Consider the following 24192-nt stretch of genomic DNA (forward strand, 5'->3'; position numbering starts at 1 on the left):
CAATATTTGTGAGCCACATCTTATGTGTATATCTCTCTCTAGACCAGTGCTTAAAGCTACGACTAGTACACAGAACAATAGCTGTGCCATCTCTAAGACACCACATTGCAGGGCTGCATCTTCTTTAATGTAGCAAGTTTTCAGCTCAAGAATAATCTCAATAAAACGGAGCCAGGATAAAATTTTATGAAGTGGCTTCATAGAGCAGAAGGTTTGCTAATATGCAAAGCTAGTAAATTTGCTTTGGAAGGAGCACAAGTTGATAAATCTTCCCAGTGATGCTTTCTGTCGATTGCTATTGTAAGATATATTTTACTTAAAATTAGGATTGTCTGAAGCTCAGTGGATCTAATTATTTGTAATTACCCAGTTGTTGTCAGTATGTGGTCATTTTATGACAGCAGTAGCAAGTGTGTGGGTCAGGTTCAACTGTATATCTTTTCAAACACAGAATTAATGTACTATTGATAAAACCATTACTAGAACCAAATTAAAGTCTGAGCTGATGTATTGGTCCACAGGGTGCTGTCAGACATGAAAGGAGTAATTAGTATTCATTACTTCATACTCTACAACATTCCAATTATTAATGAACTTCAACTGTTGGTCTGCACCATATCTATCATCTGCCTCTTTTCAGTCTTTCTTTATTAGGGGGGGGGGGGAGGGACAAACACTGACACAATTCCTAAAATTAAGAAAGCATAAAATGTTGAAAACTTTGCTAAACTTTGCTGCAAAAACTGGTGCTTGAGACCTGTACAACACGTGATCAACTATTTAATGGATTATGTTTTTAAAATGAAAGGAAGGACTCAGACCAATTAAATCAATCACCGCTTATTCAATTCTATGGGGAGAACCATGCATTACACCAACAGAGAGAATTGTGGCACCTCCAGAAATGAATATATTTATTGCAGTATTCACTTTTGTTAGTGAAGTGTATCCTCATTTGGAAGATCCCCTCGTCTCTCATTCATCCACACACACACCAATTTAATTCATCTACAGATGTAGCCGAAGCCCCACAATTCACCCAACCACCAACAGTGAGGCATCAGGAGACCTGGGGGTAAGCCCAAGATTTGTCTAAGTAAAAAAAGTACCGTATTTTTTTGTGTATAACACACCCCCATGTATAAGGCGACCTCCTATTTTTTGGGACCGCAACAAAAAAGGGGGGAATTGCCCAAAGTTACTGAGCTTTTTTGGGGGGGAGATTGCCCACAGTCATTGAGCTTCTTTGGGGGGTGCACAGCCTGCCTGCCCACCACTGCAAATTGCATGCATCGCCACAGCCAACAATTGTCTGCACACTCGCCACCAACTGCCATAAATCAACTGACCAGTTGCCTCAGCAACCAATCACATGCCCAATCACTGCTGCCAATCTCCTGCTGGCTTCTGCCACCAATCGCCCATCCACCCTCTGCTATCCGTGTATAAGACAACCCGCAATTTTGGCCAATTATTTCTAAGGAAAAAAATATCTTATAAGTATCTTATAATATCTTATAAGTGGGAAAATATGGTATTTTAAATCAAATGGGGGGAAATTATTTGACTGTAGCTGTGATTGGGCACAAGTTTGTCCAACTCCTTCAACAAAAAAACCAAAATGTAAAAAAAAATCCTCTATACCCTTGTATTAATTTATCATTTACAATTAACAATACACCTAAGTGTCTGATGACAATTAAGTTCACAAAAGTTCAAATAATGTAGTTCACATAAACTCAAAGAATGTCCCCATTCCCATCCATCCATGCAATTTTAAGTGTTGTCATGCTGCAGTTTCCTTAAGTCACAGACAGGTGGCTCTGTGAACTACAGCAATATGACCATCTTCTGAGAGCTGCCAGGCCATTACAGAGAAGCAGCAGCAGGTGGCCCAACAAATGGTCCAGGTGAGCTGCAAAGGAACGGTCACAACAGATCGGGGCTCTGCTGCCCCTGCACAAATTATGCCATTTCCGCCTTCTCCTCCAAGCAGGATGGCTGCTGTAGAGCTGTCCTAGGCTGTTGTGACTCTACCTCCGCAGCCTGTCACCTCCCTCCTCCTCATGAGAGAAGGTCTAAAGCACTGTTTCCCAAACGTGGCTCTCCAACTGTTGTTCAACTACAACTCCTATCATCCCTAGCTAGCAAGACCAGTCAGGGATGATGGGAATTGTAGACCAAAAGCAGCTGGAGACCCAAGTTTGGGAAACACTGGTCTAAAGGGGGTGGGGGGGTGTTGGGATGCGTCCGGGGAGACGGGGGCATTTGGCAGGCCCCCAGCTGGCTCCAGCCACCGGCCAGCAGCTGGGCGAAATACGTTTCTCGGAACAGCATCTATCAGCGACTCAAGCCTCAGAAGCCTTCAGAGACTGAGCACGCTCTAATCAGCAGAGTGAACAAATCTTCACAACGGAAGTGGCGGACAGAGGTATATGTAAGCATATTTACAGGGGTTTATTCAGCATCAGGAACAAAGGAAAAACATGTCTGCTTCCCTTCGTGTCCAAGCAAAACAGCAGTATTGCAATAGCTATATACAACAGACGTTCCCAACAGACTGTGCTGGAAGTAAACAGACAGGTGACATACAGTAACTCCACATGCCTGTTCTAAAGGTGGAAAGGAACTATATCCTAACAGGGGGTTCCTTCATGGCTTCCCTCGGCTGCTACAACCTTTTGCCTTCTTACACAAGAAGCTCTCAAGAGAGTGGTGTGTTTGTCTGTGGTTTGCCTGGGCCACCTGACCCTTCCTTCCTCTCCTTGCGGGAGAAGGTCTAAAGAAAGTGGAGTGTTCCTTCATGGCTCACCTGGAGCACCTCCCTCTTCCTCACAGGAGAAAGTCTAAGGGAAGGCGGAAGCTTGGTGAGGTTTAAGAAGTGTGGGGAGAGATTTAGCTGTCCCTCCTTAGTACTTTTAACATCTTTCCCCACAGGTAAGTGGCACCTGGTTTGGAGGGTTTACCACTCCCTCCCTCAGGCAGGGATCCATAGCAACTGCTGAAGTGGAAAGGAAAAAGTCTAAAGGGTTGCCATGGCAGGGGGAAGGGGAGACAGGATGGAGGTGGAGGGAAGAGTGAGAGGAGGTTGCAAGCTGGGCAAGCAGCGACACGTCTCCCAAGATATACACCCACACGTGTTGTATATGTAAGCCTATTGTCAAGAATATATTGTGAGAACCTAAAACTTTTAATTTCCTGGTGGCATATTTCCCTTTCTTTAAGACAACTTTTCTCAACTAAATGGGAGACTACTTGAATGGGCACAATTAGGAATGACAGAGTCAGACCACTGGTCCACCAAGTTCAATATTGTCTATAATGACTGGCAGTACCTCTCCAGTGTTTCAGACAGGTGTTTCTCCTAGTCAATGCCAGGTACAGGTAAGAATCAATGCCAGGTATAGCTGGTAACAACAACAGCAGCAGCAACAACTTTATTATTTGTACCCCACCCATCTGACTGAGGTTGCCACTCTGGACAGCTTCCAACAAAATCTAAAAACACAAAGAAGCAACAAATGTTTAAAACTTCTCTATACAGGTAGGAATGACCCACGTCTAAAACTCTGGAGAGACACTGCTAGACAGAGTTAGATAACATTGAGTTAGGTGGACCAGTGGTCAGACTCTGTTGTTCCTAACTAGGGACAATAAGTGCATCAATAAATTATGTTGTTTCTATTAGGATTCTGATGTTTGCATAAAGATTTAGATTCTCCAAGAGCCACATCCAAATTTCCAGTATCAATACACCTGTTTCACAATGCACTGCCTAAAGGAACAATACATAAAAAGGCACAGGAGCATCATCTACCTCTTCCAGAAGGTACTTACTTCCCTTTTTTAACCGTGTTCCTTCCAAGCAGGGGATCAAGTACAGGGTCTACCGCTTCATCCAAATTTTCAATCAAGACAACATCCCCACAAGCCAAAGCTCTTTCAATAGTTTTCAGGAACCTTTATGTAACAACATAAAATAGGATTAGAAGATGATACTACGGGTGGATTACTAATGTCTGTAGAAAGTGAAGAAATTTGGGAAGCTGGGAAGTGAAGAAATCTGATGTGGTAGAGCAGGGGGAATGGTAGTGCAGCAGAAGTACCCATGTAAGTAAATTTGGATTATATGACACTACTGCTTTCTGAATTTCTCTCTCTGTATGGAACTGTTAAGTTGTCAGTGGTGGCACATACCTCTCTATTCCCCTTCCCAGCAGGCATCTTGAATGGATCGGGGCGGGGGGGGCGAGCACTGAGAGACTCCCCCCCCACACAATATAAGAGTGTTCTACTCTACAGCACAAGAGAGGTCAGCAAACTTTCCCCAAAGCTTCCCATCCTACAAAAACCTTACAGTAGGCTAGCGATGATCCGGCTCCTTGCTTTCACTCCCTGCTCAATCTTTGGATTCATACAAAAGTGAAAGTGTCCAGGCTACCTGTTTTTGTTTTGCCCTAGATACACCTGAGGAAGCTTGAACAATTGTATGCTTGATGGAGGGAGGATCCCAATGGCCAAATCAGAGACCTCCTGTTCCGTAGCACTGGAAAACAGCTACCAGAGAGCATTACCCGATGCCTGCGTCCAAGTTTAACAGCTTGATACATTGCAGTGAAGCACCTGAGATACATTCAGTGAACTAGGAGGGCTCCCTGCAGTGGCAGATTTGATAAGCACAGAGTTAAACAGAAGTGAGAGGAGATCTATTCTGAAACAGCAATGCCAGCTTTAGACTATATAGGTTAAAACCCACCTTCGCTGGAAAAGAAATGGATCATGTTGTCATTTATGCATAGGAGTACTTTTTCAATGCACACATACCCCTTCTGTCCTAGATGTATGATTTTAAGGTCAGCTCCATATTTATTCTTTATCCATTTTATTCCTTGAAGTTGAGGGTCTATGAGAAGTGGCCAGCGCTCACAGTTTGTAAGAATAGAGGCGTTTTCGGTTGACATTCTGTCACTGGGCAGACCTTCATTATTCCATGCTGCGATCGTTGCATCATCCGTCAACATGGCAATCACGTCTAAGTCTTCACTGACTGGAATGCGAATCTTTGGAGCAAAGAGAAATATAACTTTATAATAAAGTTAACAAAAGAGCCAACAAGATGGTACTGTGAATAAGGGCAGAAATAATCTATTTGGCAATGGCACATTGGGTAAATAAATTGCATTCAGTTGGAGAAAAGCAGAACTGCATTTTCGTAAAAAACAACAACACCATGCTGAAACAGAATCCAGAGACACAAGAGTTCCACACCAAGTTTTGCATTGCAAACACTCACTTCTTGAGATTTCAGAAATGGAAGCCACATGTGTTCCATCAGCTCTTGGCGATAGGGTTTGGTAAAGGATCCAACGTAAGAAACAAAAGCTGCCGTTAACAAAACATCCCCACACACTGTTATTTCTTGTGCTTCAAAGGTTTTAATAGATTGGGTCCAGCGAACGTTTTCAGACTGAAAGACAAAATTATAAAATAGCACGAGGAAATCACACAGGTGTTTTTTTGTTTTGCTTTGTTTTTTGGTCTCAGATTAGAGTTTCTGCCAAAATGTGAAGATCAATACAGTAGATTTAGGCAGGTTGAGTGCATTTGAGACAAACACATAAACAGTCCACCAACCGTAATATGCTCTATGGCAAAGACCAGGACAAAGGTATGCCCAGCAACATGTGATGAATCAATGATATACTGAGACAGCCCCATGGTTGTCAAGGAGGTTCCAAGCCAGACCGTATGGGGCCATCATTGGCGGCCAACCCATTAACAGCTTTTAGCACATATTAAGCAGAGAAGGAATGAGATAGGTTTTAGGTCATGTTATGCCTTTAAATAGGTTATGTTATATTCTGGATTATGTTATGTTTTATAGATTATGTCTGAATAGGATGAGAGTGTTGGAGATACGTGTAAATGTGTATGTGAACCCGGTCTTTGGGGGGGTGTTTGATTTTCGTTGTTGTGTATACTGTGTACAATGACAATAAATTTATCTTTAATCTTTAATCTTTAATCTTTAATCTTTTAATCTTTAATCTTTAATCTTTAATCTTTAATCTTTAATCTTTAATCTTTAATCTTTAATCTTTAATCTTTAATCTTTAATCTTTAAAAAACTCGATCTGTCTAGTCATTCTATACCCATGGCAAAACTTAGGTGCCCATCAAACCTCTTGCTGGGAAGAAACCCCCAAGTTATAACAACATCTGTGATTTGGCAGAGGGCCTTCGGCTGGTGCCTACTTCCAAGCTTTGGCTGGTGCCTACTTTGTGTATCTTGTGGCACCAACTGAAGGTCTCCTCTTCCACCAATTGGTTGTGCGAGTGCTTGCAATGTAGATGTCATGTACATGGTAACATAGCCATAATGTAACATTTAATATATGCAGTGGTGATCATGGTTTAAAAATTCTATATTATTCCCTTTTTGTGATCTGCCCTGACACCACTTGTGATGAGGGACAGGATACAAATCCTATAATCAATAAACAAACAGCTACACAATCACAGGCTCTCAGAGAATGAAGCTGAAATTTCAAAACACAGTTATTAAACTGAACTTCAATATGCAGAAAATATGCCCAGCAAAGGAGATTACAACAGTTTTTGCTGTTTAAAGTAGCAGCTATTACACTCCACAATTCTATATTATTTCAATATAAAACATTCTTGCTATCTGGTATCTTTTACAGAACCTATTAGTTCCTTTCTTAAATCACTAGCTGAAGTGAACCAAACAAACCCATTAACTTGCAGGAGGGAATTTTGATTTATCCATTCTCTTTCCCTCATTGTCACTGGCTGGTAAGTCATAAACAATAAAGTGCACCTACCTCATTCTACAAACTAGCTTTGAAATCTGAAGATTTACTAAACATAGAATGATTGTCTATTTAAATCTTCAGTAATTTTACTGTACCACCCCAGCATCATAAATCACAAGTGACATTGGCTAACAAGGGTTTAAGAGTTGGAACATGTAGTGTAATAAATTTCCAGACAGTTAAAAATCACTATAATTTTATTCTAATGCATTATAGATTGCCTGTAATATCATCCTGGCCGGGGTGACCCATTTCTAATTTTGAACAGCTGTTCAGCTCGGGAGTTAGTTAATGATTAAATATAAATTGCCTGATTTATTAGTCTGAATGGTTGAGCTTCCAGGTCAATGGCATATAGACAAAATCATCAGTCTTGATGCTTTTCAGAAGTTAACTGTCTCCTGTTTAAGTCAAAAAGAATTTATTCTCTGAGGAAAAGTGTTGATGCTCTCAATTAATTGTTATATTTTCTTTTTCTTTCTTAGCTTACACAAGTACTTTTAAAGTGGAGAGGATTGTCACTGTTTGGTAGTAACTGAAACTTGGAGAATTCTAACACAGTAGCAACTAAAGATATAAGCAAGGCATTGCAGGACCCAATGAAGGATATGCAATTCTTTTTTAAAAAATCTTTTACCGACTTATAATGTTGATGCAATGCAATTTTCCCTTCAAAACTACTCTGGAGTAAATGGAATGCAAGCAAGCTGCAGGGCACTTCAGCTATAAATACTATTATTTTTAGCAGTGCAATCCTATGCAGGTTTAATCATAAGTAAGACCACAGATTCCAGTGAGACTTACTCCTGTGCATTCTACTGGTTTCCAACAGCTCAATCCTATACATTAGATATGGGGACCTTTGGCCTACCTGGTATTGATGAACCACAACTCCCGTCATCCCTGGCCACTGGTCATGCTTGTTAGGAGTAAGGCAAGTTGTAGTTCATAAAGATCTGGACGTCCAAACACTTCCCACTCTTACTATGCAGTCTTACCTTGGTTGCCGAACACGATGCATTCTGGGAGTCCAATCGACTCCCAGAACCGTTCAAAAACCAAGGCACGGCTTCCGATTGGTTGCAGGAACGACCCACAAACCACTTCCTTGTGCGCATTCTCTGTGTATGCCTGTCTGTTTTCCCATACACACAAATAGGTTCCCTGGATCCCACTGATTTCACTGGCTTAGTGCCATTACGTTAAAATTATTAAATAAATAATTAAATAATTAAAACAACTATGTGCAAACTAACCATTAAATCATTATCTGTTTTGATATGAAGATGCTTTTCTGCAGATGGAAATAATTAGAAAACTAAATTCCTTATAGAGGGTGTGCTTTATTTGTTAATTAAGTGTATATTCTGTACTTAATAGAATACGATTAATGCCTTTTATGAACATAAGAAACAATGCACTGACTGTAGCCCACTTATCCAAAGGTTAAGTGCATTGTGGGTGGATACAAAATGACTCCGTCTTGACCTGAAGATTATTCAGTCTCATCGCTCATTAACCAAAGGCTGACCATGCTGTCAGAAAGTGTTCACTTTTCTGTACAGATCTAGCGACTTAGTTACAGAGACCTTTCTCTGGGGATATACAACCCACGCAGCAAACATATCGCATATGATGCAAAAACAGCAGCATAATGTCTAGGGCTGGATAGCCAATTAGGCTAAATACACTGTAGGGGAAGGCACATGCAACAATATCTCCCCACCCCCCCAAAAATAAATTTCTACAGTATAATTATTCCAGAGTTCTGAAGTGTGCGTATTCATAGTGTTCTTTAAAGGAATAAATAAACAATTATCTTAGCATCTCACTGGGACATATGGAAATGAACTTCTTAAGTATGTCTGGTGGTGGAGCACGTGGTGATTAAGATGAAGTCCCAGTTAAAAAAAATGATGTCAATTCCTAGCCCAGGCAATCTCTAATCTAACCAACCTAGCTATTGGAGCCTAGACTTTTCAGGAACCATCCAGGAGCCATCATCTATGAAGTTCCATCTTTTGTTCAATAAAAATTAAAATAATTCTCTACATCTTCTATTCAACGAGAGAGAAGGAATGCTATATAAGCTGCTTTCCCCAATAATTTCCCAATAAGTAGGAAACTTTCTCCTAGAGTGCAGATCAAGGAGTCTCACTGCTGCATGTAACTGGAATGTGAAATCTTTGGTGCACACTTTAGTCATGGATAAGGAGCAATGAGGACGATTACTTAAGTAGTAAGATAGATTCTTCTTATGCTCAATGGAAATGTGTTATTATTTCACAGAGTTCAGTCCTGGTACTGAAAACTGGCTCTGGAGCTAAGCTCCAATAAACTCTGCCTCAAATTAATCCTTTCGTGTGCACACGTTAACCTACATCACTCCAGCAGGTAGGGAAGGAGAGCAAGCAAGGTGCTCCCTGCTGGGGCAGCCTGCACAATATCCATGTTGCCATATTGGTTAGTGTTCTTCCTCTTCCTGTTAGTTTAAAGCGGCTCTCATTTCAGCAACTCAGAGGCATCTAAAACCTGACACTCCAGAAATATTACATTTCACCAAGACCCTTCTCTTGAATACAGGTTCGCCTGCTTTGATCAGAACGCCTGAGAATGATATTAATGAATATCCTACTTGCCTCAAGTCCTTTAACAAGCCTGTTAGCCAGCTCTATAGTCTTATTGGTTCGGCTGACGTCTTCTTGACATCTGACTTTTTCTGCTGTTGCTTTTTCAAAGGATGCTGTGAGTTTGCACAGATTGAGATCCAGTTCCTAAAGAGAGAGAGAGAGTTAGTTTTCATTCATTCATTCATCATTCATTCTTCACATACTCCTGCTGGTGAATAATAAAAATACAGTGGTACCTCGGGTTAAGAACTTAATTCATTCTGGAGGTCTGTTCTTAATGTGAAACTGTTCTTAACCTGAAGCACCATTTTAGCTAATGGGGCCTCCTGCTGCCGCTGCGCCACCACTGCATGATTTCTGTTCTCATCCTGAAGCAAATTTCTTAACCTGAGGTAATATTTCTGGGTTAGCGGAGTCTGTAACCTGAAGTGTATGTAACCTGAAGTGTATGTAACCCGAGGTACCACTGTAATGGTAATACTTTCATACAGTAACCATCTGAAGCCTCACCAAAATGGCAGGCCACAAGGGTCAAATGTTTTATGCTGTTTGCCTCACTACTATTTCCTTCATCTTCTCTCACTCATTTCCCTTGGACATCTCATGTCGCATTTATAATTCATGCAAGAATCTCAGTTGCCCATATCATGTCCCCTAGCTGCCATCGTCTCAGCTGCTGATGCCACAACCTTTGATGTTAAGAAAGCTTCAGTCGACATAGTCACTTTGGCAATAGAGAAACAGCTGGATCCACATTCCAAACTCTTTGAGCAATTTATGCAAATATATGAGGACTTTCAAAAGACATCTTGCTCGTGCAGATCAGCTGAAATGGACAGAACTCCTGAGCTGCTTATCAGATAAAATCCATCTGAAACTGTCAATGATGTTAAGTGGCTTTTGCCAACATGTCTATTAAGGCCTAATAGAAAGTTCAGTCCAGAACAGCTGGAGGGCACCAGACAGCCGAAGGCTGATGTAAAGTCTTCAATGCCAGTATTTTATCTTGGTATTCTGCGTGCCACTATAACCTCAAGAATATGTTGCATTTTGCAACGTATCTCAGAGCCATTGTAATGTATTTTATAGCCATGGACAGGGAGACCACCCAAAGCTAATTCAGGAACCACAGGGGTGGGGGAAACCCAAGAGTTCTAAAATTGGGAATGATAAAATTGTAGAGAAGTGAAATAGCCGCAATGCCTGGTTAACCAAATACACAAGTGTGACTAGAATTCATGTGGGTAATGAGGTAGCTGATCCAATTTTGTTTATGGAGGCATTTATGGTAACGATTTGAAGGTTGACCCATTCTGCATGGCAAAATGCCACCAACTCTTCCGAGAGCTTTTAAATGGAGACTTGAGCAATGTGGAACATTAACTGTGATCCTATGATGTTTAATGGACTATGAACAAGTCTTGAATGTAGCAAGTAGCAAGAAGGCTAATGTGGACACCTGCCCCCCCCCCCCCGCATACTTCTAGTGCCACGAACTGAATAAAAGACCAACAGGCTCTTTTTCGAGAGGGTGGGGAGTGAGTCTGTTTCTATTAAGATGGATCTTATATTTCTCATGGAAGGGAATAATCAGCAAAGTTTGTTTGCTGTTCATTAGATGGGGGTTACAGGCTAACTCCTCCCCATATTTTTCTAGTTGCCTTTGATTGTTTTTTCCCTGCCTTCTGGGCCCGCAAAACTTGTGAATCATCATGCCAAATTCAGCTCATCAGCTGTGTAGGGCAATTCACCAAGAGCTTAATAAATTTCTTGTTCTTTTGTGCCTGCCTCTGTCTTCAAAGTAAGGTGGGATTGTCTTGTATCAAGCAGGTCCTAATAGGTGGTGGGCAATGCATGGCTCTGTGGGTTGCAAGTTGTGTAGACTTGGAACTGTTCTTTATGATTCAAGTGCCAGGTTGGATGATGTTGGGATAGGGTTTTTATAAAAAAAAAACATGCAGCCTGTACCTGGATATGCCAGAATGCAATTCAGGAAGATGTAAATGTAAATGATTACATGCTGGGGCCATTTAACGCTTCTGAGCTTTTCCTTTCCTACAGTCAATTGACAGTGGGAAAGGGCTGAGTGCAAATGGACTGCCAAAATTTTATGTGCCTGGGAAGTGAAACTGGTGGAGCCATTTCACCAACAGTTCTCCACAAGGTGACGGAATGCTCCAATAGGAAGAAAAGTATCTCCTGAGAAATATTTTGCTCAGTATTAATTGAACCAACACCACCAAGAAGGAAAGGAGGACTGGAAGGAGCAGAGCCAGAACCTATTGCTTTTTTTTTTTTTGATTTTGGATTTGATATCCCACTTTATCACTACCCTAAGGAGTCTCAAAGCGGCTAACATTCTCCTTTCCCTTCCTCCCCCACAACAAACACTCTGTGAGGTGAGTGGGGCTGAGAGACTTCAGAGAAGCGTGACTAGCCCAAGATCACCCAGGAGCTGCATGTGGAGGAGCGGAGACGCAAACCCAGTTCCCCAGATTACGGATCTACCGCTCTTAACCACTACACCACACTGGCTCTCGCTTTCTTCAACAATATTAAAACCGAATCCACAACTAGAGTCCAAAATTCTTCACCACAAAAAATGTACATTATATGGTAGGGCTTGAGATTCTCCAGCAGTCTGGGGTGTCTGTGAAAAAGAAGATTCTCACATAATTCATCAGAAAACACTTTTCTGTGAAACTGGTCCAGTCCCATCAGTTCACCAAGGTTCCACATAGTAGTGTACTAATATCTTGCAGTGTTGTTATCCATAGTCAAGTGTCCTCTAAGGTTTACTTACAGGTACCATTCAACAAAAGGTACTTTCCAGTGTTAATGAAAACTTTCCTACCAGATTTAACCTTCATTCTTTCTTCTAAGCATGGCTGGAGATTAGGAATTAATTACGCCTTAACTGCCCTTTGAAAACTCTCATTTAATTGTCAGTTTTGTTCCTGGGAGGCTTTAATAAAAGATTTACCCCCTCAGAGTGGGGGCGGGACTTTTCATTTTATTTTATTTTTATAAGATATTTATTAAGATTTTTTAAAGTATTACAATAAAAATGAAAAAAATAACAAAAATACAAAATAAAAATAGTTAAAAACACACAGATTTTCCATTGCTTATTTTCCTTTAGCTTGTTTCCCGGATCTCCTCATACCTCCCTTTATTGTATTCCACTTCAAACTGTTGGTTCAGCAAATCCTTACCATTAGATTTTTACCTATTTATAACCCTTTTTTCATATTCTCTTAAAGCATTACAGCTGGAAACCACTTAATTTCTATCCAACATCATTCTAACATTCATTAATTTTACAATATTTCTGTAGATAGTCTTTGAATTTCTTCCAATCTTCTTCCACTGACTCTTCTCCCTGGTCTCGGATTCTGCCAGTCATTTCTGCCAACCCCATATAGTCCATCACCTTCGTCTGCCACTCTTCCAAAGTGGGTAGATCTTGTGTCTTTCAATACTTTGCAATGAGTATTCTTGCTGCTGTTATAGCGTACATAAAAAAAGTTCTGTCCTTCTTTGGCACCAATTGGCCGACAATGCTGAGAAGAAGAGTGGGGGCGGGACTTTTCATTTTAAACACAGAATTAATTAATTAAAGGCACAGTAGCTCTAAAATTGTTGAGAACTTTACTTTAGGAGCATTCCAGCATGGGAGTCTGGGTTAGAATGCTGGCACACTTAGGCACACACTTCTGAATCACTGGTTGCTAATCCAGTGATTAATGTTATATATAGTAAAACAAAACTAAAAACCAAAACTTAAGATTTGTGAGGAGGCGGCCTGGTATATAGCAGTTTTACAGTCAGCTTCAAAATGAAGCCAGTTTGGGAAATCCACACAAACCTTTCTAGATTATTACAGACCAGACTGAAGAGTGAATTTCAAAGCAACTGAAAGCTTTGGTTACAACTTAATTTTGTTTAGTGTCATTTCATTGGTTTTTGAGTTTGAGAAATATGTTTGGGAAAATTGAGGCTACAATCCGGAACACCATTAAAAGGGGATTATGCCCCAATGAACACAGTGAGGCTTACTTCTGCATAAAAGGTGGATGTAAGAGCATTCCGAGGGGGTTGTGTTGCCCACCCTACACTCTGCTCAGAGATCTCTTACATCCATAGGTGAACTGCACTCTAAAATATGTTATAACAACATTTATTGCCTCTAAATGTGAACAGACAGTCTTTGGATACCAGTGTGCAATGTGGTACTAAATGCAGGGGCTCTCCTCAGTCATTGCAAGGGTACACAGGCCACAGCTTAAACGTTTCTGCACCACATAGATAGAAGCAAAGTTTACATATTAAAGATGTAGAAAGAGTTGTGTAGATTGAAACAAACCTTTTGAATCATGTAAAATATTTTCATGGAAAGATTTAAAAATAATAATATCCGTTTCAACAACATTAATTTTGCGGTTGCATACAGCTGACAAGGATTTAATTTGTCATTTTGAAATATATTTTAGCAGGCATTAAAAATGAAGGGTTGTTAGCACAGTGCCATCCAAATTGATGATGTGTTATTGATTACCAAGTAATAGCTGCAACATTTATTAATCATTACAGAAAATTACTAGGTAAAAAGAATACTTCTGTATGAAAAATTAGAACCATGCTTTCTCAATAGAAAAGCACTGGTTTATGGGACAGGATTCCATTGGAAATCCATAAGATGGGGACGACTACCTGTGACTCTATTTTTCAAAGGCGTTAGGTTTGCTGAACGATAGGAAGAATAGTAGGCCAATAAGTGGCAAACAGACATAATGCTGAGGGATGCATTGAGAACTGAAGGCCAATGAGCAAATGGATCAAGTATTGATAAAGGATGCTACTTGATAGAAAAGTTACCACCATACAAATGTACAAGGCACAGCATCTAATCTCATTATAAGCACTGGCAGAGAACTCAAATTAAGGAGTGAGGAATAGGCTACATAGTTGAATTTGAAAGTAGCTGAGATCTTTAATTATATTTTGAAAGGGTGGGTAATCAAAATAGCACACAATTTATCTTGCAAGTAATAGGAGGTCATATCCCCCATGGCTAGAATTTGCTTTGAATTAATCTAGTAGAAGACTAGTTTTGTATCTTGCACATTTGCAAAAAGTGATCACTAACAATTGTATTTATTTAAATAAATGTATATTATGTTAATAATGTGGCTGAATGGGTTTGGGGGAAATTCTCTAATTTCATGTTAAAGGATTTAGTGCCCACCCCAAACAAAAAAAGAAGATATATTCAATTGGTTTATGGGGGGAAATGCAATAACGCCCAATATAACTAAATCATATATTAGACACCAAAACAATAGCTTCATAACCTGGCAGGGCTAGAAAGCAATAAGACACCTTATCTTTACAGACAGCCTCTGTGCATTGCCACAAAGAATGCAAGCTTGTTAGATTTGCTACGAAGTAGTGCAAGATTAAGGCCTACCCCAAGTTTTTTCCTGATGGCCTCCAGCTTTTCAGTAGCTGCTGCAAGTTCAGCATTTGCTTGGGCCAATGCTTGGCGTTTTGGCTCCACATCACAGTATACCTGGGAATTCCAATATTAGAAATTCTTAAAACTATGATAACACAAAAAAGTTTTAACAAGAAGTGATGAAATAGTCATGTTTTTATCGCAAGGTGATCCACCTTCAGTTGTTTCCACAGTTTATTAGGCAATATTTCAGCCGGAATTGATCGCACCCTCCCTTCTTTTCAAGTTTTCAAGACGTACTTGCAAGTCACAGGAAGAAACATCACACAATAGATAAATTGGATGCATTAGATATACATTCAATTAAAAGTAACGTCCTGGAATATGATAGATAATCTAACACTTGTATTTCAGTAACCATTTGCTATCAGATTGCTCTGCATTTGTTATTTGGTGCATCACAATCTTAGCTTCCAATATGAATGGAAGTCTTTTCCTTCCTTTGCTGAAAAGTCTGATGTCTCCAGGGGAGGCTGGTTTATCAGGACAAACAGAGCATTGGCCCACCTTCAACCTGCCCCCCCCACTTGCCTGACTTCTTATTTACACCCCGCCCAGGAGAATGGCACTGCCTGTTCATTTCCTCCTCCTCAATCTCTGTTTTGCCCTTGTAAAACTAATCAGGGAGGAGGGGGCAGAATGAGTTGGTTTTGCCTGTCATTGGCTGCAATTCTTCACATCATTAGCTCTAGCTCCACCTACTGTTGATCTCCTTCTACCCTACCCATCCCATCCACTCACCATTGGTTTTCTCTCGTTACATTGCAAGGTGCTTTATGAACCCAACACCCTATCCTTGTGAGGTTTAAAAAGCAGTACTTGATGGTGTACATGAAAGGATGGTGGCATGATGTTTTTTTTTTTTTTAAATACTGGGTTGTATCCAGACTGTATCAGCCATTCTTTAGCCTCACTAAAACCAAGTTAAGGACATGCTAATCATGCCTGATTTAAGTCTCATTGCTTTCACTGTACCCACACACATATCACAAGGTTGGATTCTCTATGTTGTGCCATAGTCTGAAAACTTGGCTTTGCCATGCTGTTCTTAACATTCTAATAGAGTGCAAAATACTATTCAGCATTTCCATTGTGCATTTAGAGTGTTCAAAGTGTTTCACATACATTATTTCACTAATGATGGTAACACCTCGATAAGGCATTTTCCAGCGCTTTTGAGGCTGAGAGATGGGGACTTGCGTAAGACCGCCTGGTAAGTTCATGGTGAAGAGAAAGCTTGAACTGAACTTGCTCACATATCTTAGCAGCTAGATCGTAACTTAAGAGGGACATCCATTTTATATGTTCTAATAAAAATAAGTTGCACAAAGTTTGTACCCTGTGCAACCTTCATCTTGCTATTCTCTGCTGAAAATATTGCTTCTCCAATGAGCGGCCACCAGACACCTAAGCTATTCCCCCAATTTATTTCTCCAATTGCAACAAACACATTCAGTACCTCATAGAATTTCACTATGTTGATAACCCAAGCACAGAGACCAGCTGCTGCAAATGACTTAGTGCGAACCAGGTTTGGGTTGAATTCCGTGTCTTTCAAGTAATGTTCTTTGACCACTTTTAGGCAATTCCCTGGGATGTGCTCCTTGTCATAGTTAATTAAAGCTTGCAAGAATTCATCAACCTGGAAGGCAGTTAATGCACTTAACTTATTATTGTTGAATAACACTTCAAGCCTGCAAGTTGATTTCAAAATACAAAAGGTTAAAACCCAAACAAGCGTAGTGACCCCAGTTTTTAAAATAGCAAATAAGTACTGATCTAAAAAGTAAGTCATTTTATGCATATGCACTTGCAAATGATAAGTAGAATCCTAGAAGCATAGAACTGTAGTTGGAAGGGAACACAAGGATCATCTAGTGAACTCATTACGCAGGAATATTTTGCCCCACGTGGGGCTCAAACCCACAACCCTGAGGACGTTTACTCCCGTGTCTCAATACATACATGAACATTATTATTTAAATTCAGAGTCATATCATCAGGTTGCAATGCAATTTACAGATGGTGATAATGTTGCAAGAACCTTTCCCATGAAGAGTCTAGCTGCATTCCAGGTTCGGTCTTTTGGTACTTTCCCTTTATTCGCCAGTAGGACCATTACAGCAGCTGTAACGTTGGTCACTGCAATTGGTGGGTTAGGGAAGGCTTTCAGTTCAGAAAGGTTCACCTGAAGAACAGCAACAAAGATGGTGTTGAAAGAAAGTCAAACACGTGCTGGGAGAACAAAAAGCATTGCGACAACTTGAAGAGATTGGCAAGGGTTAGGATTGGTCTGCCTAAGTATGCTTGTGGAAAGCTGCATGGACATAGGTGTGTGGGTGACAAGGCTCAACCTGAGGCATTTCAGGGGTCAGCCAGGGGTGCCCTTGGATCGGCTGACAATCAATGTAACTGTAGCCTTATTGGAGTTCACCAATTGGGTCTGCGTTGGTCCCGGACAGGAGGAAGGAAGTCAAATGACACCGAGGGTTGGTTCAGAGAAAGAGTTCTTTAGTTCTGCTCTCTGGAACAGCAGAAAGGCACTTGCATGGTCAGTCCACAGCAAGTCCAAAGAAATGAGAAATTTCATGCAGTATATATATCCTCCAGGCACCCTCTCCCTCCTTCCCCAGGAATCCAACCACGTCAGCCTATACACGCAGGTTGACATCACATATGTTCCTGCTCCGGTATCCTTAACCATAAAAGGGTATTCCTTCCTGTACTTCTGACCATAAAAGGATATTTCTGTTCCTACTCTTATCTTGGAGCAAGAGGTCACCAACTCCAAGAACACACTCTGGCGCTGTTCCCGGACTAGGTCTGTGCGTCAGGACGTAAGTTAAGACCTAGAGTGTCATCCCTATTCCACTGGGACAGCCAAGGTCATCCTTGCCGTGACTGATAAAGGAGAGAGCTGTGTTCTTGTTATGCATTTGCTCAACGGCTCAAGTTTATGCATTTTAGAAATGCTAAGAAGAAAAGGGGGGTTTTTGAGTCAGTTTTAAACTGACTACACAGAAACCCATTCCTTCATAACTACTGAGGAAAGCTACAGAGGGGATAAAAGACACAAGCTCCACCTTCACCTTGCACCCTAGCTGGCAGAGTTTTGGAGATGGCAGATTGCCCACCAGTTAACTCCTGTCCCAATCCCACTTATGATTGTTCCGTAACTTGGCTATCTGTGATCCCCTTCCTCTACTAGAGCTGAAGACGTCTATAAGTAGAGAACAAATGAAAACTGTAAGAATATAACGGGTGTTATTGTATCAGAGCAAAAGATGATACAGTACAACACTCTGCACCCAATATATAGTCACAACTGGGATGTCACTGTTTCCACGGTTGCGTAAGAGATACTGTCTAAGTTCTAATGGGGGAAATATTAATTGGTTTGGATATTTCTGTGTTATTAATTATACTGTTCTGTGTTTAACTACGATAAGCGTATCACATTTTTTTTTTATTTATTTTAGTGGAGCTAGAAGGTTGTTTGTTTCACGCAAGTAGATGCAATTCCAAATGGAATCAGATGCAAAAACTGATCGCTAGAATGGGTTCATGAAGTCTTTCAACTTTCATCAAAACTATCAAATTGATACACGTCATTGTCCCAAAAGGCACATTCCAAAACGCAGAAGTGTTGAAAAGATTACCCAGGGCAAATTAATGTGCTTGGAGCGCTGGTAAAATGCAACATATCCAAACTGAAGGAATGCTGTTTGGATGCCATGAAATAATTTAATATAGCTTGGCATTCATTACATGAAAAATGGAATAATCTGGAAAGACCGACAAAGAGAAAGAGACTCAAGTCTGCTCCATGAAAGCATGAAAACTACGCTAGTAATCATCCCAAACTACATTCTTGGAAAAGTGTATTTGGGGTGGTGGGGGGGTGGGAATTTGCAGTCAACATGTCACATGACAGACAACCATACCATAGTTTGCTATTTACCTTATTAAGCGTATTTAAAGCTGCAGTAGCAGCCACCAGGGCAGGTTCTGCTTTCACCAGGTCATCCTCACACTCTTTCTGTTTCCGAGATACTTCTGCTTGGATGGCAACAACCTATTTGAACACACACTCTTAAGTTTTGATTAAGGCAGCAATCATGGAATTAATTACTTCAAAGTAGGCTTCAATTAAATCAATTGAGACTTAATTCTGAGCAAACACGGGTAGGGAAGGCAGTGAGTACCTGACATTGCAGTATTGCTAAAGCCATTATTAAAACTTATGTATTTATCATGTTCTGTACATGATGAACCACTATTATTTCAACAGGTTTTTAAAAAAGGGATGACCAGTGTTAATTATTGCAATATGTAGCATTAAAATGTTTCTGGATCTCTGTAGTTGAAAGATTTATCTGTTGCCCAATGCCCTCTTAATTTGAATAAATTATATTGTTTAATTTTTGTAGACCAATTTAACCCTTTTGAGGCAGTTTTAAATAAATAAATAAATTAATAATAATAATAATAATAATAATAATAATAATGATGTTATCATTTATATCCTGTCCATCTGGCTGGTTTCCCAAGCCACTCTGGGCGGCTTACAGCATATAAAAATTTGTAAAAACATAAGACATTAAAAATTGCCCCAAACAGGACTGCCTTCAGATGTCTTCTAAAAGTCAGATAGTTGTTTATTTCCTTGACATCTGATGGGAGGGTGTTCTACAGGGCGGGTGCCACTACCGACAAGGTTTTAAATTTATTATAATCAGTGATAGGTTGACCATTCATTTTGAAAGTGTTTTTGGCAAGCAGTTAAGGAAATATATGATGAGATTATTTTGAGGGTCACAAAAAGTAAGTCTTATTCTTTAAATTGTTGACAGGAAGTTATCTCCTGATAATCACACTATGTGCTGAAGCTTATTGCTTCAAAAAGTGTGTTTTGAAACACGTCAACAGCATCCCCCAATCCTAACACCATCAGAACAATACCGAATAACAGCAATCAGAGGCTCAGCAAGGGAGGGAACCCTAGTACAAAAAGCTGTGCTCAGGTTGTTGGTGAGTTCCAGGCACTTTGGTTCTATCCTGTCAGTTTTACACTACCTGAACCGACTGCAAGTTTGTATTCCGAGGTCAATTCAAGGCTGTTGACCTTTAAAGCAGGAGTAGCTAATCTACAACTGGTGGGTCAAATCTGACCTGCCAAGTCACAAATTGTGGACCACCTGCTTGGTCTGTACAGTGATCCCTAGATAGCAGATATGCTGTCAAAAGAGTAGCCAGAGGGGATATTTGATCTTAGTGCTAAATTCCACAGCACTGTGATAAAAGATAAAGCCCCCTGCCTGCTCTTTTGAGAGGAACAGGCAGCATTTTCCCCACACCTCATCCCTGGAATGGGTGGAAACTCTGCCTTTTACATTTTGCAGTTGATAGAGGTGGGGTGTGGAGGGCTTTAAATGCTGGATTTGTGGGTGCAGGAGCTGCAGGTGTGCTTGGGAGAGTATGTATGGGTGGGGCTCTGAACATCATAAGAACAGGGTCAGTCCAAAGACCTAAAATGGTGTTCAGAGGCATACTGTGGTCACTGATGGTGTTCATCTCTACATCTTGTGGGAATTTAACTATGTACCATGTGAAGAAGCATTTCCTTTAGTCTAAACCCAGTGATGGCCAAACTTGGCCCTCCAGCTGCTTGGAGACTACAACTCCCATCATCCCTAGCGAACAGGACCAGCAGTCAGGGATGATGGGAATTGTAGTCCCAAAACAGCTGGAGGGCCAAGTTTGGCCACCACTGGGTTAGACTCTAACTTGAATCTTTCAACACTCAGCTTCATTGGATGACCCCATGTGCTAGTATCATGAGATCCTACTCATGCAGTAAGGCTTCACAGCAGCTCCCAGCCGATGCCAAGCTATTCCTGATGGCTGGGGGATACATCAGCAGGGTGTGGGATGCGGTACAGGGCCTGTAGCAGGAGAGTTCAAAGGAAATACAGGGAATGAGTGGCAATGCCTTTTGGCTCATATTTCCTAAGTTGTTCTGGTTTAGAAGTCATTAGGTTGGGAAATAGCAAGATGTGACACTTTCTTTTTTTAATCATACTTTCTGTATGTATCTAGTCTTATGTAACAGAACTAAAAAAAGTATATTGGCTAATGAAGCCAAATATAAGTAAGATTAATGTGAAACATGAGTTCAGTATGCAGAAGGACACGGAATCTGGACAGCTAATGCTGAACCCTAGAAAGTACATCACAGAATGCAAAATTTGGAAGTGAAACTGCAGGTCAGTGAAATGGACTTCAAGAACAATTGAGCTGTTCAATTGAACTGAAAAAAAAAGCCTTTAAAAACCTGAAGTGCTCAGAGATGACTCTCTGACCTTTACTGTATTACATACAGGCCTGATTCCCAAGATCCCCATCCATTATATGCTTGAATGAGTTCAGTGCTTATTGTTCTTTCATATCATTAAAAGAGCTAAAAGGTTGGAAAAATGCATAATGTAAAGAAAGGTCAAGTGGTAATCATGGTGTGAAATGTTGAAACATGTGTAAGTATAATAATTCTTTAGATTTTATGCTCCCTGGAGAGGTAGGTGTTCAAAATTGTTCACCTACAAAGGTTTATTATGTACTAAATATAGCTCAACAACACTAAATTGTGGAATTGCACTGACCTTTTGCTCCTCTGCATCAGCGATGGCCTTTTCCTTGCTCACTTTCTCAGTCTGAAGCCCTATCTTGGTAATCAAAGCTTCAGCATCTTGATTTCTCAGTTGCAGCTCTGCCTCTTGAGAGGCAAGTCTGTGTTTTAAGTCCTCCACCTAAGGAACAGCAAAGGTATTAGTTTGGAACAGGTGTTTCTGGAAACTGTGTTTAGTAGAGACAGCTTTCTGAAAAGGTGGGTTCTCAACAGCTGGATATCAATGAGAGTGTTTTTGTGACTATTAACTGCAACAAGACCCCAAGTAATGATTTGATCTGCCTTAATTGCTTAATAAGTGAACACTGTGGGGCACACTTTTTTCTTCCCTTCCCTTTATCCGTTAAAGAAATGCATACTTGCCTATCTTCAAGCAGTTAAAAGAAAGCACACAGAGCTCCCAGTTTTAAAAGACAGAATGAACATCTAAACCAGGTTTACTATTATATTATTGGTATGTTTCATACACTCATAATCACCCGACTGAGACTGTGTATTAATTGAAGTATTGATTGCTAGTGTTACACTCTAATAAAAAGGGAAAGTTACCTGTACAAAGCTGAGTAATTTACCATTTTCCATGGAGAACAGGTCTAATAAAGAACATGAGTTATGATAACTAAATAAAAACCCCATGTTCAGAGGCGATGTATCACTGGATATCAGTTTCTTAGGGAACAAACTATAGGAGAAAGCTCTTGCCCTCAAGACCTGGTTTATGGGTTTCCCAGAAGCATCAGCCTGGCCTCTTCAGGAAGCGGAGAAGATGATGGAGTAGAATATTAAATGGGCCCTTGCTCAGATATCCAACTGGAGTGATACTTGGAATGAGACCCACTTTCATGATAAACCATGGATGTATTAGCTGCCTCTGGGACAAACCTGGATCTCTGAAGTGAAGGGTGGTCAGTCATGCTGCCTGGGGCTACTTTAGCTGTACAGTGGTACTTTGGTACTCAAACAACTTGGCTCCCAAATAAATTGGCTCCTGAACGCCACAAACCTGAAGTAAGTGTTCCAGTTTGCAAACGTTTTTTGGAAGCCAAATGTCCGACACGGCTTCTGCGGCTTGTGATTGAGTGCAGAAAGCTCCTGCAGCCAATCGAAGCTGCGCCTTGGTTTTCTAACGGTTTCAGGAGTCGAACGGACTTCTGGAACGGATCAAGTTTGAGAACCAGGGCACCACTGTATATGAATAATTATATAGATCTACACCAGGCTCTTGGACTTACATAATATTGTTGTTGTTCCTCTTAATTTCATTTACTGTCCATGAGGCACCCTGGAGCAATTTACTATATAAAGCAATTTGCAATTATATAAGCTAGCAGCTGCTATGAATTGTGATTAATTACTGCTACTGTTTATTACTACTACTATTACTACCTGAGAAGCTGTTGTTTTCAGCTTCTGAATGCCATTCACAAGGTGTTCCTTGTGCTGGGACATTTTCTGGATTTTCTTCTCCAGGAGGTTCTTATAAAGCATGATTTGTTCCAGGAAGCTTTTGGGAGTTGTATAGTTGTATCTCCTCTCATTCAGCCGAAACTTTGCACTCATCTCATTTACACTGGTGTGGGCATAGGCCATGAAACGGCAAATAGAGTCATGAAACTGTGGCTGAAAACATAAAAGGGCATGAAAGGGCATTTAAATTTCAAGTGTTAAAAATTCAGCTAACGAAATATATAGCCAACTGTAGCAGAAACTACTGATTCTAAGACAAGTATGCACAAACATATTAATTTTAACATTTAAAATAACCTTGACATTTATAAAACATTATTTTTCATTATATGTATATTGTGTATTTCTGTACAGTATGTCTCGACATGTGAGATACACACCACTTAAAATGCTGCACTATCAATGTAAGCCATTTCCATTTCGTCCTCAGTGACTTCTACCATACTTAACTTTCTAATTTGTGGAATCACATCTCCCTCATTTTAATGATTATTTATTGCATTCAATACAAGATGTACCCAGTTCAATTAATCAGGGGAAACTTAAAAATCAATTAATATGAATTAAATGAGCTACTGCAACTCTTAGAAAAGTCACACATAATTTACCAAAGAATTGTCAATAATACTTAGGAGAGCTTTAGGAAAATTACTCATGAGCGGTTGTTGATACAGCTAAACGTTTCGAGCCAGCATAATTAATATTACAAACAGGTTCATTTAGACAACTTGTAATTTATCTCCGAAACAAAACTTATTTTTAAAAGCAGCTTCGTTTAAAAAGAGCTGCTTTTAAACTACAGTAATGAGAGTGCAATTTAAATACACAGAATCATTATACAAGTTGGGTGCAAAGTGACCAAACTCCCATTTCCCCAAAGAAATGTTTTGTCTATGTTCAAATAACTTTTTGATGAGACCAGAATCCGCCTCAGAGCTTAAGATGCTAAATTACTCAGCCCATCATTTTCGCCCTTCTGCAAGCGCCCTCTCACTCTCTCTCTGCCACAGGGACTTTCTTACAGAACGACTGGCTACTTCCCAGCCATGATCCTTA

At 40.3% G+C, this 24192-nt stretch overlaps 1 protein-coding gene across 4 annotated transcripts in view; it reads right to left on the reverse strand.

Moving 5' to 3' along the window:
- Positions 1-24192, reverse strand: part of DNAH11 (dynein axonemal heavy chain 11) — a 143273-nt gene that overhangs the window by 33992 nt on the left and 85089 nt on the right. For all 4 annotated transcript variants that reach the window (XM_083578396.1, XM_083578397.1, XM_083578395.1 and 1 more), the window contains 10 exons: positions 23056-23289; positions 21644-21790; positions 18946-19059; positions 17029-17172; positions 16444-16626; positions 14937-15038; positions 9476-9610; positions 5294-5467; positions 4825-5060; positions 3838-3960 (listed from right to left, as the gene is read on the reverse strand). In XM_083578396.1, coding sequence (XP_083434522.1) covers positions 3838-3960; positions 4825-5060; positions 5294-5467; positions 9476-9610; positions 14937-15038; positions 16444-16626; positions 17029-17172; positions 18946-19059; positions 21644-21790; positions 23056-23289 — 1592 coding nt within the window. The remainder of the gene's footprint in view (positions 1-3837; positions 3961-4824; positions 5061-5293; positions 5468-9475; positions 9611-14936; positions 15039-16443; positions 16627-17028; positions 17173-18945; positions 19060-21643; positions 21791-23055; positions 23290-24192) is intronic.

The sequence above is a fragment of the Podarcis filfolensis genome, assembly GCF_964270895.1.
Source record: "Podarcis filfolensis genome assembly, chromosome: 12".
NCBI lineage: Eukaryota > Metazoa > Chordata > Lepidosauria > Squamata > Lacertidae > Podarcis > Podarcis filfolensis.